The sequence below is a fragment of the Hermetia illucens genome, chromosome 3 (genome assembly GCF_905115235.1).
Source record: "Hermetia illucens chromosome 3, iHerIll2.2.curated.20191125, whole genome shotgun sequence".
Classification (NCBI taxonomy): Eukaryota; Metazoa; Arthropoda; class Insecta; order Diptera; family Stratiomyidae; genus Hermetia; species Hermetia illucens.
The window spans coordinates 5,300,418-5,316,192 of NC_051851.1; the positions used below are offsets into that span (position 1 = coordinate 5,300,418).

Genomic DNA, 15,775 nt, shown 5'->3' on the forward strand with positions numbered 1-15,775 from the left:
GGGTATCTCACGCATTGGATTATATCCATGCTGAGTACCAGGATAATCCAGTCCGATCTGGGAGGCAACCACTTGACCAGAGCTGTGAACAGAGGCACGCCCCAGGGTGGTGCTATCTCACCGGTGCTCTGGCTAATAGTAATGGACAAAATTTTACGTACATTGGACAGCAGCGGGGTGAAGGTGGTGGCGTATGCCGACGACTTGGTGATATTAGTATCAGGGATGTTTCTGTCCATTATGAGCGACATCATGGAAGAAGCGTTGCGAAAGGTGTGCCTGTGAGCCGCAAGATGCGGACTCAGCTTAAACCCAACCAAAACGCAACTGATGCTATTCACTACCAAGACAAGGATACCTGAATTCCAACTATCACGGATGAATGAACAAAGATTGGTTCTTTCCTCTAATGTAAAGTATCTGGGTGTAATCCTGGATCCTAAGCTAAATTGGAGGTTGAACATAGAACTGAGGGTTAAGAAGGCCTGTATAGCCTTCTATGCCTGTAGGAGAACCTTTGCCAAGAAATGGGGTTTCCGGCCGAGGATGGTTCTCTGGATGTACACCGCTGTAGTGCGTCCGATCCTCACGGACAGATCTATTGTATGGTGGCAGGCTTTGAAGAAGAAATACAATAGAACGAAGCTTAATAGGATTCAGAGAACCGCGTGTGCAGGTGCTACGGGGGCTCTGCAGTCCTGCCTGGCAGATGCTCTCAATGTACTCCTGCATCTTCTCCCCCTAGACCTCCACATCAAATATGTTGCAGCGTGCAGTGCCGTCAGACTACGTGAGTCCGGATGCTGGGCAGCGAAGTCCTACGGCCACAGCAACATTCTAGATGAAATACCTCGAGAAATCTGGGCATCCCCCACGGACTATGTCACACGCAAGCTGAACTTCACGAGAAACTTTGCTGTGGACCTTCCAACCAGGGCAAAGTGGAAAACCGGCGGCGTGTTGCAAGACTATGACACGGTATTCTTTACGGACGGATCAAAGATGGCCTATGGAGTCGGCGCGGGGGTTTTCTCGAATACACACGGTGTATTCAAGTCGTATGGTCTCCCAGGTTTCACTAGTGTATTCCAGGCGGAAATATTGGCTATATTGGAAGTCTATCGATGACTGGAGCGTGATTCGAGCCCCAAGCGTAACATAGCCATTCTGACCGACAGCCAAGCGGCCATCAAGTCCTTGTACTCAACGACGACATCTTCCCGGTTGGTGGGGCGGTGCAGAGACACGCTCAACCATCTGGGCGACACGCTCAAGATCACTCTCCTCTGGGTTCCCGGGCGTAGGAACATAGAGGGGAATGAGCGGGCTGACGGATTGGCCAGGCAAGGCTCTGCTCTTGGCAGCCCCTCGGGGAATACAGTCGGTGTTCCGCTGGCGGCTGTCGGGGGCCGAGTCTACTCGCACTGCCTAGCAGCCGCGGGCCTGAGATGGCGAAGGCTTCCAAGCTGTGCCAAATCAAGGAGAATTTGGCCCGCTTATAACATAGCCCGATCACGAGAGCTCCTGTGCCAGACGCGTGCAAATGCATTCAAGATTACGGCGGTCTACACGGGGCACTGGCCCATAGGGGACCATGCCGCTAGGCTCGGCTTACCCCACAACTCGCATTGCCGAAGCTGCGGAGAAGGAAGGGAAACTCTCATGCACTTTCTCTGCGATTGCCCAGCTCTGGCTCGAGTCAGGCTGCGGACACTGGGTAAATCATTCTTTGGGGACCTCAGAGAGATTTCTAGCTGCAGGGTCGGAGAGCTGCTTTCTTTCGTGAATGCTACGGGCTGGCTCTGAAGATCCGAGCCAGGTGGACTCTGCTTCCCTGTTCCTATAACAACAGTCACGGTCTTAGGAGTTTGTGGCATCAAAACGGCGCACCAATGCGCTAATTGGGCTCTTCGGAGCGGCCACTGATACCTACCTACCTACCCAGAACGAACCAGAAACTATCATTCACATCAAGATGCGGAGGCTCCAACTGGTAGGCCATGAAGCGCGAATGGGCAATCGGAGAATTCCCATACGCCTACCAAAAGGCAAGGGGAAGCCAGACTCAACTGTTTTTCTAATCACCTGGAAACCTGAAAACAGATTGGGGGTCTGGATGGGCATAGAGGTGTGACTTCAAAGCCTTATCGAGAGTCCAGAGGGAAACGAATTCTCGAAATAGCGGCGAGGACAGGATTGGTAGTTTCAAACATTCGCCCCAACATTCCGGCGTCTAGGCTGCGAGGGACGCATTCTAGACGTAACCTTCGCGTCAGAGTCACTGGTGTCGCTGGTGGCAAGTTCTGGAAGACTTCTCGGCAAATGACCATCAATATATTGCCTTCCAAGTGGTTGAAACAAATTCTTGGTGTGCGCCATCTCGGTGCTGGCGAGGGTGGCGGCGCGGCTGACACTTTCATTAATGCAGTTATGAACCTGATAACGATGGCCTGCGGAGCTTCCATGATCAGAAGGGCAGCGAGACATGGGAAACCTTCTATGTATTGGTAGACGGCGGAAATGCAGAGCTCCGGAAGGAGTGTCGCAGACACAACGTCCAAACGACCGGGAGGGGCATGTACCATAATGAAAGAGTACAGATCACTCAAAAGGAGACTCCGCAGCACAATAAATAGCAGCAAAGTTCGTTACTGGGAGGATCTTGTCGACAAGGTGAATGGGCATCCATGGGGACTCGGTTACAAACTGGTAACCCGAAAAATCAAAGCTCCGCATTGTATCTGTGGAACCCCTTCCTGCTCTATAAAACGCTGGAGGGTCAGAGGAGAATGGAGGTTACGTCGGGGATAGCGCACAGATGCACACTAGACAATACTTTTCACGTGTCGAACTATCATTTACGGATATTGAGGGACTATCTGAAGAAGGTAAGCTTTTTTGAGCAAATCAAAGCAGTAGTGAGCAACGCTGCAGCTAGAGATTCGGTCTTAAGTAGGCTAATGGCAAATATTGGGGGCCCTATGTCTAGCAGGCGACGCTTCCTGATGAGTTCAACCCAGTCTGTTCTGCTCAACGTCACAGAGTTATGGGCAGACGCTCTTGGCAAGGAGGTTTATCGTAAGCGTCTCGTACAAGTACAGGGACGGGGAGCTTTGTGGCTGGCCTCTGCGTACCGCACTGACTTTGAACTTGCCGTGAAGGTAATTGCAGGAGTGATCCCCGTTGCCCTTCTTGCTAAGAAGCGTCAATCCACATACGAGCACAAGGGAGAAAAGCCGAGGGAGGTGGTTGCTCGTGAAGAACCCCAACACACCCTAGACGACTGGCAACTCTTTTGGCAAAATAAAACTAGGAGCAAATGGATTGCGCAGCTCATTGGCAACTTAGGTACGTGGCTGTATCGGAAGGATAGTGAGACTAACTATTCCCTTACCTAGTTCTTAAGTGTGCATAGAGGTTTTCAGTTTTATCTGCACAAGATAGGAAAGGCACGATCTCCTGATTGTGTGTTTTGCAATGGAGTTGTGGACCACGCCCATCTCACTTTTTTTTTTTTGTGGAAGGTGGATGGGATTCGTCAGCAGCTCCATTTAAACACAGGGGATCACTCTCCAGAGAACATTGTCGAAGAGATGCTGAGGAGTGCTGACTGGTGGAGCTCATTACGTTCGGGTCCTTCTTGTTGGAAAGAAGATAGAGCTCGTCCGGTGGAGGAGCCGGATGACAGGGGGTTCCTTGGACTGACAGTTCGCTTCCTCCTCTTCCTTCCTCTTCCCCCCATTGTTCGAAGAAACTCCCTAATTTGAAGGCTCCGCAAGGCGGGAGAGTTCGGAGACTAGCCCGAAGTAATGTGACAAACGGTTCCGGGCTAGCGCTTTGACGATGGGGAGGTGTTTAGCTGATAGTCCCTCGACGTTCCGTTGCGGGAGTCCAACACTCTGTGCGTAAATCCATCAACCTGGTGGTGGGTTAGCTAAGAATTTACATGCAGGGATCATCGGACGGTAACGTTCAAAGTACAGGAAGGAGCAGAACCTAAAACTGACAGGTTCAAAATGGAAGGATAGCTCCTTCGTCCAAAAGTGCGTTTGACTTGACGATGAATTTCGCTAGTGTGAATAACGGATACTGCGATTCAGTAATGCCAAGAAAAGTACTCAACAGGAGAGGCTCGACTTGCTGCTGGTGACACGAAGGAATCAATTAACTCAGCGCTAAGTGTTTGCATATTCAAAGAATTAACGATCGAAAGAAAGGCCGGACTCCTAAGTCAGAAACCTCTGCAAGGAAACTACCCTAAACCGTTGGGGCACAGCCTACAGAGTGGTGATGTCTAAATTAAAGGGGGAGTGGCACTGTAGAGAAGCTCTCTGTACACCAGACTAACAGGATTGACCATATGGCGATAATATAAAAGTAACCATGAAACACGTGTATTATTTTCAATTTTTTCACGGTTTTTATCATTTTATAGTAACAATAATCGATTTCAACTTTATTACCGTATCTTTTTCAGTGTGATTACGGAGGGACCGTAATCACTCTCTTGTTGAGTTTCTCGAAAGGTGAAAAGTGTTTTACAATAAAATGTTTGAAATTGTTTTGTGGACATTAATGCTGATTGGAGTATCAGATGTGAGTATTTCACTGAAATTATCTGGATCTAAATTCAGTGGAAGATTATCTAGAATCAGTGTCCATCTTTTACTTCACTTGGTAATTCAAGCTGTAAATTTGAATCCTTGTGAGCATTAATCATGCCAACAGATATCTTTTTCCGTTCTGAACAGAACAATACAATACAATGAGCACAATACCTTGATGAAATACGTTTAACTATAAAAATCGTATATTCGAAAAAAATTAGTAACAAGTATACGAACTGTACCAGACTTCTCACTTTTCGGCCATACCATATAGGGTTCAGGGTGTTGGCGGTAATGATTGATAAATTGATTTAAAAGCATAAGATGTGTTCAAATTTCTGTTGTGGTTTATATTGTGTTTTTTTTCTTATTGTTTTGGAGTTTCGGGGATGGGCAGCGTTTTCTCCCAAGGTCCGAACTTTTCTCGGTGTCAGACCTTATTAAAATTAATTGTTTTGATAAAATACAGGGTCCGTATTGACCATGAGCCAGGATTTTTTCTCTCTTGTTCCGAATATTTGGCGAAATTATAAAAAAGGTTATATCTGTGTTTGTTCGTTACAGAGGGTATGGGAATAAAGGGCACGTCACCAACCAGAGGCAGGTGTTAACTGCATGAAAAAAATAAAGTCTAATCCATCTTTACATTGAAAGAGTCTGGCTCAGTTTTGAGGCTGATGACCATGTGGACTCAGCTAGCACGTAACATGTTTTAGCTTAGCTTAAGATAATCCTCTCCCAGTTATTAGCATACAATTTTATTTCAACTAGATAGGGAGCTTGTAGGAAACTTGTAAGCTCAAAAATGAGAATTCCGCGGGCTAATAAAAGCGGTAGATGAAGAAACTTTAGGAGGGGCGGGGTATGGTTTAATTAGGTATGCGCACAGAGAGAAATTTTCGCAGAATAAATTGCGATTTAATACCGAATATGATAAACTTTGTTTGGTTAACCCCTAACTATGGTATCCGCGGAGTAATAGGTAACCAATCTTTGCTCGGATTGCTATAGAGCCAAACCGTTGCTCAGAGGAAGGTTTAGGATTAGGGTTAGGAAGGAAAGTGCAAACCTTAAAGGAAGCCTAGAGAAATCTCAAGTTTAGTGTGTTGGGGAGATGGTTGAAAGGACTCTGCCAGGCATTCGCAAGCATTGTGTGCACTAGTTTCCAACCTAAAGTAATTGAGTGTTTATTCCCTTAGATAGAGACGAATAATAATTACTGTTAGAGAGTTGAGGGATAAATACTAAATGTTGGTAGTAAGATATGAATCATCCCATCCTTTTTGCCACTCCAATATCGCTTCATGTCGTGCTAATTGCCGACGATGGGGATCATGCCTGTTATCACACATGTTGCTTCATCTGATGTTGTATGGTAAGCGCACGACGTTCGCAATGCGATGCCTGACCTGGAGTTGTATAAAGCAAGATGAGCTGACAATCCTCGAGAAAAGGAGTCGAAGGCTTTGCCTAGGACCATCTACATTTACATTCCTGTCAACAATAAAGCAACCTTGGAAGCCTTTGTTGCTAACCTCTCAAGTTGGGGCTTGAATTTTAGTCTTTGATCAACCATGACTCCTAAGCGTTGGTTGCGAATGCATGATACGTTCGCCAATTCTGACCTTTATCGACATTTGCTTCGCTTATTGATCAAAACTCATTTTCTTTTATGCTCTCCGAGCGTCAGACCAGCGTCTTTTAGCCAAGACCTTATTTCAAAAATTGCCTCGTTTGTGAGGACCTTGATCTCCTCAATATCTTGTGCCACGATAATCACTCCGATGTCGTCTACGAAGCCAATGATTGTCACTCCTTTGGGCAGTCGCAATTTTAAAGTTCCATCATACGTTATTATCCACAGGAGAGGATCGTGGACTGATCCTTGCGGTGCCCGCAGGTTGTTCTATATATCTTAGGTTTATCGTCCAAATCGTAATATGGTGTTCGTCTATCTGCCTGTCTGTCACACAGATTTTTCTCAGAAACGGTTATAGCGATTGACAGTCAATTTGGTGAAAAGCTGGGAACGGTGAACGCGTTCTAAGGAAGTGCAATAGGCAGACGCCACCCGAAAAATTCCCATCTCTGCACTTGATGAAGCCGCTTACGATACACCTCCCTGCCAAAAGCATCAGCCCATACCTTCGCAGCGTAGAGCAAAATATCCTGGTAGATATAGCTGCTTTGATTTACTCGAAAAAGCACACCTTCGAGTCGAACGTCAATCCAATACCGTTGGTTTTGACTCGATTATCGACTCGCCGATCGATATGGGACGCGGGGTCGAGATTCTCTTTCTAGTCAAGATAACTACTTGAATTTTTCTTCACTGCAAAACTAAAACCATAAGTAGTCATCAATCCACTAATCCGTCGCACTAATATGTCAAATTTGTTTTGCACTTGTTCAACAGGGCGTTTGACAATAATCACTGCAACGCCATCTACATAACTAAACAGGCGCGACTCTTCTAGCATGTCGAGTCTTAGCAGATTTTAATCGAAAACGTTCTAGAGGCCCAGCGGTAGGATGAATCCTTGTGAAAAGCAGGACCATCTGGTCGAGATTAAGTACGCAGGGTTTCAGGAAGAGTACTAACTTAACTCTACTCCGCGTAACAAGTTTACAAGCGATATGCCACGGATTCCCATTTACCTCGTCGATTAGATCCTGTCAGCAGCGAGCTTTGCTTCTATTTATGGCTTGCGGAGGGTCCTTTTAAGTGATCTATACTCTTGTGGGGCATGCTGTGTCCAACGGCGATGTTTATGAGACTCCTTCTGCAGGTCAGTAATATTCGCCGTTGTTCAATACATAGAAGGCTTCTTCCAGCTTGTTGCCTTGAGGCAAGGAAGGTTCACAAGCTATCGTTATCATGCTCATCATTCGTGTTACAGTAGCAGCTGCAACGCCACCACCCACGAAGTGTCCCCTGGCGTGGCTCCGTTTGGTCTAAGAGCAGAAATGAATCTCCGGATGTTCAGTTTCGCTACTTTTCACTCCGAGGGAGAACCCCGGGCTGAGAAATAGCGTCGAGAAACAACGTCAACCACTTTTAACGTGATGCATTGTTTGTCACTTGCCGAGAAGTCGTCCAGAATTCGCTACCTGCCTACTAATTCGTAGCCAGGGTGTCCACCTACTCGCCTTCGTTTCCAGGATCCGCCTCCCTCAGCAGTCTGGGTGAGGCCAGCTTCTTTGAAGTCACCCCTTACTAGTATCCGCCCCTACACGGCTAAATAGGCCGTCTCCAGACTTGTCAGATAAACGCTAAAACAACGCTATCGTTCAACACCGTATCTACTCAATGTCATCCTCTCGGCATTAGACAAGAATCCGAAGTCGGGCGTCGCCCCAAACCTGGATAGCAGCAGTGTTCGGTATGCAATGGGGCTAAGTCCTTGTTCCGATACTGTTCGCTGATTAGCATTAGATCAGTTTTTCCCATCGAACTGCGAACTGCCTTAACCGCTCGCGAGCGGTGCATGTTAATTTGTAGAATGTGGATGAAGACTAGACTCCGCCTCGAACCCGCAGTGGATGCAACGCTCTCACCAGACGCGCTACGATCTCTGGGGAGAACGTAACTCTGTTTTTCGTTACAAGTGTTCGTTCCGTGACATATCTGCCCGCATCTACGGCATGCTGTCGTCCTGTCAAATTACCAGCAGATTGCAGACGTGGGATGGGGGGGGGGGGGGCTACCTAAATTTGTACCCTGCATACTACTCAACCAATTTTAATTTTCTCCCTGTTAAGGAGTTCCTCGGGTATTATTCGGTAACTTAGACGAATCGAGAATTTTCATCTGAGTATTTGGCAGCTTTGCGATTGTTTCTGATTTTCGGGTGTCTCCCGTTGCTGCCCATTTCTCCGGAAAGGAATGCAGTCCAGAAGCTCTTCCAGTTCCATAGGCCAATTTTTGGTCGCCTTTGCTGACTTTTTTCTGGAGTAACCTTGCAGACCGTATGCGGCTCGCCACTTACGCGCATTTTTTGATAAGTCTTATCAATGTTATGTTCGAATCTACCTTCTCAGCTTCAACGGTTTTCTCTAGGTTTTTCTCCAGACTAGGAACACTTCAGGGCAGCAGCAGCAGCATTACTTTGCCAGACTTCCTCTTTATTTGGGCGTGCGGTGTCCCGCTGGGTGTCTCAACCCTTGTTGCCTCTTTCGCTGAACGTTGTTTTCTTCATTCCTTACTTTTTCGTGGATATTGTCCATTTGATAATTTCAAGGGTCAAAGGGTAGTATAGGTCCCGGGGCGAAACGTGGATTGGTACCCACGATGGAGCATAAAACCTGGGAAATGCCTGCTGAGCCAACACCAACAGCTCTACTACCAAACCCTATCTCCACCTCCACGTGGTGACCGCTGGGAGCTCTTTCTTGACGAAAAGCTGCAGACGGAGAAGGATGAAGGCGAGTCTCCCGCGCCTAAAAACGGGACAAATTGTACCAACTGGTCCTCCAGGTTGGGGGTTGGGTAGGGCTGACAACCCTACACGGAAAACAACCTGTTACGAAGCCACAACAGGAGCCTCGGATAGGACGGATGTTCAAAGCTCTTACTGTACAAGACTATGATCTTGCCAGTCCTCATGTATTCCTCGGAAACTTGGGTTCTTAGCAAGAAAAATTGCGAACTCTTGGCCGCGTTCGAGAGAAGAATCCTCCGAAGAATTTTTGGCCCCCTACATGAGGATGGACGATTCCGTAGCCTACACAATGACGAAATCTATGAGCGATACCATGACCGTCCGGTTGTGGATAAAATCCGGCTCAATAAGTTACGGTGGGCGGGTCACTTAATCCGTATGGATGAAGATGATCCCACCCGGAAAGTCTATAAGGGCAATATCTATGGTAGGAAAAGAAGACGAGGCAGACCCTGCCTAAGATGGAGCGATGGCGTGGGCCAGGACGCCAGACAGTTTTTAGGGATATCGAATTGGTGGACCTCGGCGCAAAACCGGGATGTCTGGAGTTCCTTATTAAGGCAGGCCTAGACCGGATACCGGTTGTTGCGCCGTTGATGATGATGATGATAATTTTTGTTCTGCATAGGAATCTTGCTAGCACATTGTGTCCAAGTGACCTGGCAGCAGTAGTCAGGAACGGGTGTACCTTCGGGGACAAAGCTCTTACCCCAGATCTTTAAGGCCTGATATACTAGTTTTGCACTTCAATCCACGCTCCCCGACTACAACTGCCATTTTGGCAGAGCTAGGTTCAGATTAGGTGTACTGGTCACTCGCGGTTCATTATTTACCGAGAGACTTTTTTTAAGGCTATACCCTTCAATGCAGGCTTATTAGTTAGGGAGTCAGAACTATTTAATCGAGCACTTGCGGGACGTCATACCCCGTATCGTGAGCATGCTACCAAAGATCGCAGATGATCCCTATGGCTGAATACACCTTTGGTAGCTCTGTCTGTTGTATTCTCTGAAACTGAAGGTTTAAGGTCTTCCTGGCACTAGTCTTTTGGGAGTTGAGTATCCTTTTTTTGATTTCAGTGAGCCCCAAATATTCTCCACATTTGGTTGGGGGTTGCTGTTAGGTACCAACTTTGGACCATGTTTATTTTGGTAATATTATCCTTATGCAAATAATCCTTCCTTTTTATTTGACAGCTTGGTGTATTGACTAGCGCAGAAGATGAGTCCTGCGGTGAGTATTCTGAGTTCACTTGTTTTTGAAAAATATATTCCTACTGTCTCTGCCTAGTATGTGGACAGCGCAGCACGTTTAGTTTCCGTATAGCAGGTGGAAAAGTGGCGAAGGAAGGCTCTCATCCTTGGCAAGCGGCGATATTTAGTCCTCGTAAAGGTTTTGCTTGTGGTGGATCAGTCATCACTGACTGGCATATCCTTTCGTCTGGCTACTGCATTAGAGGGTATCAAGCTTTGAAGTTCTGTATCATTTCTGAATATAATGAATTGAATCATCAACTAGGCTATGGTGGGTGAAAGGATGGAAGGTTCGTCTGGGTACCGTGGATAGGCTGTCAAACAAGGGAGAGTTATTTGACGTAACCGAATGGTTTGTTCATCCGAAATACCATGCCCTTACAGATACTCCTATAAGCGATATAGTCATTGGCAAACTCAATCGGAAGATTACGTTTGGGGAACTGATTCAACCGATTTGTTTGAATAATAATGGCAGAAGTGAGTATGTTGCGGATACCACAGCGTCAACTAGTGAAGCTTAAATTGGATTTCAAAATCCTTTTTTTTTAGTTGATTTGACAAACAGAAGAGCTATTGCAATTGGATGGGGAATGGAGGAATCCGAGGGGCCATTAGTTCGTCGATTGCGTGAAGCTTCCGTTCCAGTTTCTTCGGATTGGAGGTGCTCAAAGAGCACAATAGGTTCGGTTTTCAGGCCCGAATTAATGCTATGCACTTCTTCCTATCCTAAGGGACCTTGTCCGGTATGACATTAATACACCGTTGAATTCATATCTATTTAATTCAGTATTTATTCTTTGCAGGGTGATGAAGGTGGTTCGCTTATGCTAGAGGTTGATGAGACCTACATGATGCTGATTGGTATCATTTCTTATGTAGAGGATTGCGCGGAATCCACTGGAGTAGTCACTTATACCAAAGTTTCAGTTTTTCATAAATGGATTGAGAGCGTTACCGCAGATGCTAAAAAATGTCAACCCCCACAGTTTGCTTAGGACAATTTACGCTAAGGGATCCTCTATTCATGCCGAATTTGTCCTTTGGAATGACATACCTAATCAGTTTCCTTTGTTCACCGTTCCTGCTATCGTTACTGTCTAGAAGATTGAATATAGGATCATTAAATATGGAATTATCCTATATTATTTGAGGAAGTTGGAACCTGGGTCCGTAGGTCGCAGTTCGGGAGGGATGGGAACCCGGTTGACATAGTGAATAGAAAGCGTCAGTTAGTCAATTTGAACATGCCCAAAGGGCAAAAGCGGGAGGGGAGGGAGAAGATTGAAGGATTGAGTATACGTAAACTAGACAGCCTGGATACTGAGAGGAGTGGCCTTAATTCAAGGAGGAGGTTAACAAGAGTGATCTCAAACAACTAGCTAAGCCTTGGAATGGTGAAAGTTTGATGAGGACCTTTGATAAAGGGAAAGGATAAAGGATTCCCCACCCTCTTTTATCCCTTGCCTTTACCAGAGGTCCTGATGTGAATTACTGTCCGAGAGGAGGGTCAACCGTGACACGTACTCCTCCAACGAGGCGATATGTGTGACAAGATTTTATTCCACGCACTTTCTGAGAATGGTCCTTTCGGAGGGCTTCAGCTACGTTGGAGGACATGGTTGTCCATCCTGGGAAACCATAGGTCAGAATTGGTCAAATCAGGGTTTTAAATAAGGGGATTTTAGTAGCCCAGGTCATCTTCCTCCGCATTGGGAACCAGGGAAGCAGTCAACGACGCTCTGGAGGTGGAAAGACTAAGGCGGTTGGCTGGTCTATCGGAGCTTTCGACGAGGAGACATTCCTGGCCGCATTGGAGGGAGCCCATGATCCGGATGGAACAGCGGTGGAAAGGGTCACACAGCTGCCTCAGCGTGTAACCGAAGCATGCGACGCTACGATGCCACGACGACGTTCGCACCACGGCAAGAGGCCAAACTACTGGTGGAACACGGAGATCGCTGCCTTGAGATCCTCCCACAGAACAAGAGGAAGGCCGGAGCACCAGGAGCATGAGGAGGAATACAGGGATCTGCGAAGCAACCTTAAAAAGGCCATTCGGAGAAGCAAGCGGGAATGCTACCAGAAGCTCTGCATGGAGGCTAATACGAATCCGTGGGGTACAGCCTACCAAATTGTAATGAAGAAGGCGCGGGCGCGGGCAAAAATCACCTCAGATGACATGCCCACGGCTCTTGTTGCAAATAATTACAACTCTTTTCCCGCAGCAGGAGCAGGACGAAAGAGAACCCCAACTGGCAGCTCAGCAGGACGTCTTCTCGATCCCTGATGTTACCGAAGAGGAACTTTGGGAAATTTGCAGACGTATTGGGGAGAGCAAGGCTCCGGGATTGGACGGAATTCCGAACAGGGCTCTGAAGGTGGCGGTCAAGGCCAGACCAAGGTGGTTCGCAAGCACATTCGAATCGTGCATGGCGGAAGGAGTGTTTCCCGCCCAGTGGAAGAGGTAGAAGCTGGTCTTGCAACCGAAGCCCCGAAAACCACCCGGCGTGCCCTCTTCATATCGCCCTATTTGTCACTTAGACACCATGGGGAAGATGTTGATATACAACAGGCTGCTCCCGTTCATCGAGCTTGCGGGTGGTCTTTCAGAGCGGCAATATGGGTTTCGGTGAGCCCGTTCTACGGTCGATGCAGTAGCAAAGGTCGTGGAATTGGCTCGAAATGCAATGGCCATGGGCAAATGCTGTGCTCCGGTGACGCTGGACATCAAAAATGCTTTTAACTCAACCAACTGGGGCTGGATTAAGGGCGCTTTCGCCAAACTGGGTGTTCCTAGCTACTTGGCTCGGCTCATCGAGAGTTACTTTTCGGACAGACTTCTCTGGTACGAAACGGACGACGGGCCGAAGGAGTACATTGTGACAGCAGGTGTGCCTCAAGGTTCTGTATTGGGACCGCTGCTGTGGAACATAATGTACGACGGAGTGCTTGGCCTTCGCGTGCCGGAGGAGACAACGCTGATTGGTTTTGCGGACGACTTGGCGGTAGTTGCAATTGCAAAGCATCCCGAGGACGTGGAGTTTTATGCAAATGAAGCCATTCATATCATCAAGTCATGGTTACGAATGGCCAAGCTGGACGTGGCGGACGAAAAGACGGAGGCGGTCCTCATTACCAACCGTAGGAAGAACAACACGGTTACCATCCAGGTTGGTAATCGTGAGGTCGTCTCAAAATCGGTTGTCAAATACCTGGGGGTGATGATCGATGCCAAGCTGAGTTTCAAGGGACACTTGGATTATGCGCGAGAGAAGGTAGCAAATGCCAGCTCATCCCTTGCAAGGATGATGCCTAACGTGGGAGGGCCGAAGTATAGTCGCAGGCTACTCATCGCGGGAGTGGTGAGGTCGATCCTGCTATACGCGGCCCCTGTCTGGGCGGGAGCGTTGAACCACGCTGTCAACCGGAGGAAGATATGTTCGGCATACCGGCCAATTGCGCTAAGGGTGTGCAGCGCATTTAGGACGACGTCGACGGAGGCAGTGTGTGTTATCGCAGGAATGATCCCTATAGATCTTCTAGCGAGCGAGGCACACTGGCTCTACGAAAAACGGAAGGAAAATCCAGCCGAGGTGAATGCGGATTTCCGAAAAGCCTTCAGGAGAGAGTTGTGTGGCAAGTGGCAACAACGATGGGATAACTCTGACAAGGGCAGGTGGACCCATACATTGATCCCGTGTATCGAGAAATGGGTCAACCGAAAGCACGGAGAATTGAATTACCACCTGACACAGTTCCTTACGGGACACGGTGGCTATAGGAAGTACTTGCATCGCTTCGAGTTGGACGAGTCTCCCAACTGTTCTGAATGCGGTGCTACACTCGAGGACCCGGAGCACGTTATGTTCCATTGTCCCAGATTTCTGCAGCAGAAAAGGAGGTTGAACAGCATCTTAGGGGAGGACATCGAGCCCTCCAACCTAGTGGAAGAGATATTGAAGTCGGAGGAAAACTGGATGGCAGTAAATGAGGCAGTAGCCGTGGTGCAGACAAAACTCCTGGAGTTGGATCGAGCTCGGAAGGCGGCGCGACGGAGACGTGACATGGACGAGCTGGTATAGCGAACCAGAGCCTCCCACGCGAAGTAATACTTCACGGTGGTCCCGCGGGGAGGGGCGGAAGAGTGGGGGTGGTTTTAGTGGGTGTGAATCCCACACATTACTGCAACCTGGCGCAGCAGCGTCTTTCTAAGATTTCCACCTCCATCCATAAAAAAAAAGTAGCTTTTTATGGCAGTTGAAGCCTTAGATTTGACGTGAGAGTTGCATTTAACATAAGGTTGTTGTTGAGAAAGATTCCAAGGTTTTTAATGTTTGATTTTGGTGTGAGGGTATAATTGGAAATTGACAGCTGTCAGTTTTTACTTTTCGGCACTTCTTGCTGGGGTTTCTGAAGCAAATAACCTGAGACTTATGAGAATTAATGGTGACGGTCCGCCGGCTGAAATATGTTATGACCATATTGGTGGAAGATTCGAGAGAACGAATGGCTAAGGCGGACCTGGACTCGTTCACGTACATAATGCTGCGACCGCGAAGAGGATCTCTTTGCGTGCGTTGACAACCTAGCCTACCATTGGCGGGAAGAGATTTACATGAGGCAAGAGTATATTGTGGAGGAAGATGTGGTTGATGATGTTTTGGATTGAATTGAATCCCTTTTTTGAATGAGGACCTGGTCTTGCAGACAGAGGAATTACAAAGGAGTAGTGACTGTCTAGGTGGACCAGCAAAATGCCTTCGACGATTGTCCCAATATTGGATAGAAGAGAAATGGGGGTCATACTTTGAGGTCACCAGAACAAACCTTCTTAGGAACAGGTATCAGGAGAGCAGTTTTCTAAATTACAGGGACGTGCCCGTTATTCAGGCAGTTATTGAATATTATATTCAAGCAAGGCGCTCCCTGATGACGAACCCCCACTTCCGTAGGATGAATTTGGAGATACCGTCTGGGCCGATGATTTTTTGTTGTTAGACCGGGTGATTGCAAGTTCAACTTCTTGTTGGAAGCTAAAGAAGCTTACAAATGGATCGATTCTGACATTATCGGCCAGGTGGCTGGGGAAAAAGGACATAGGAAAGATCCTTCCACACCCGCTTTTTTTCGCTGATAGTAGTGCCAACTTTTGAGTTTGAATAGGAGGCTACGAAGACAGATATTTTTTCCTCAGGAGAGCGGAGGTTGAATATTTATATCGGACAGTAATTGACGTTGAGAGAGGGTTTTTTCCTTCAAGACGTTCGACTATTTTTTTTGAAAAAACTGACGGGCCCAGTTTAAGGGAGTTAAGAAGTTTCTTGTTGGAACCATTTAGTTCGGATCTAATAGTGCTATTAATTTTGCTGGACGGGTTGTTAATGATCTCCAGGAGGAGATGGTAGCATTATATTTGGAACGTTGTCAGTGAAATAATCCTTCGCTGCATGAGTCTGCTTCTATTGAGCAT

The 15,775-nt window shown here is 47.3% G+C and overlaps 1 protein-coding gene across 1 annotated transcript; it reads left to right on the top strand.

Annotated features, from left to right (window-relative positions):
* Positions 1–4,485: 4,485 nt before the first annotated feature.
* LOC119652507 (serine protease 48-like) lies at positions 4,486–11,437 on the top strand. The gene is made up of 6 exons (XM_038056695.1): positions 4,486–4,596; positions 10,246–10,282; positions 10,340–10,508; positions 10,568–10,782; positions 10,855–11,048; positions 11,109–11,437. Exons 1-6 carry the CDS (start codon positions 4,549–4,551, stop codon positions 11,298–11,300), a joined length of 855 nt encoding a protein of 284 aa, XP_037912623.1. The 5' UTR covers positions 4,486–4,548; the 3' UTR covers positions 11,301–11,437.
* The last annotated feature ends 4,338 nt before the right edge of the window (positions 11,438–15,775 follow it).

Excerpts from the sequence above, each read along its gene's own strand:
- LOC119652507 (XM_038056695.1), top strand. The coding sequence starts at position 4,549 with ATGTTTGAAATTGTTTTGTGGACATTAATGCTGATTGGAGTATCAGAT. Across the intron at positions 4,597-10,245 it reads TGCTGATTGGAGTATCAGAT|CTTGGTGTATTGACTAGCGC; the intron begins GTGAGTATTTCA and ends TTTATTTGACAG. Across the intron at positions 10,283-10,339 it reads CGCAGAAGATGAGTCCTGCG|TATGTGGACAGCGCAGCACG; the intron begins GTGAGTATTCTG and ends GTCTCTGCCTAG.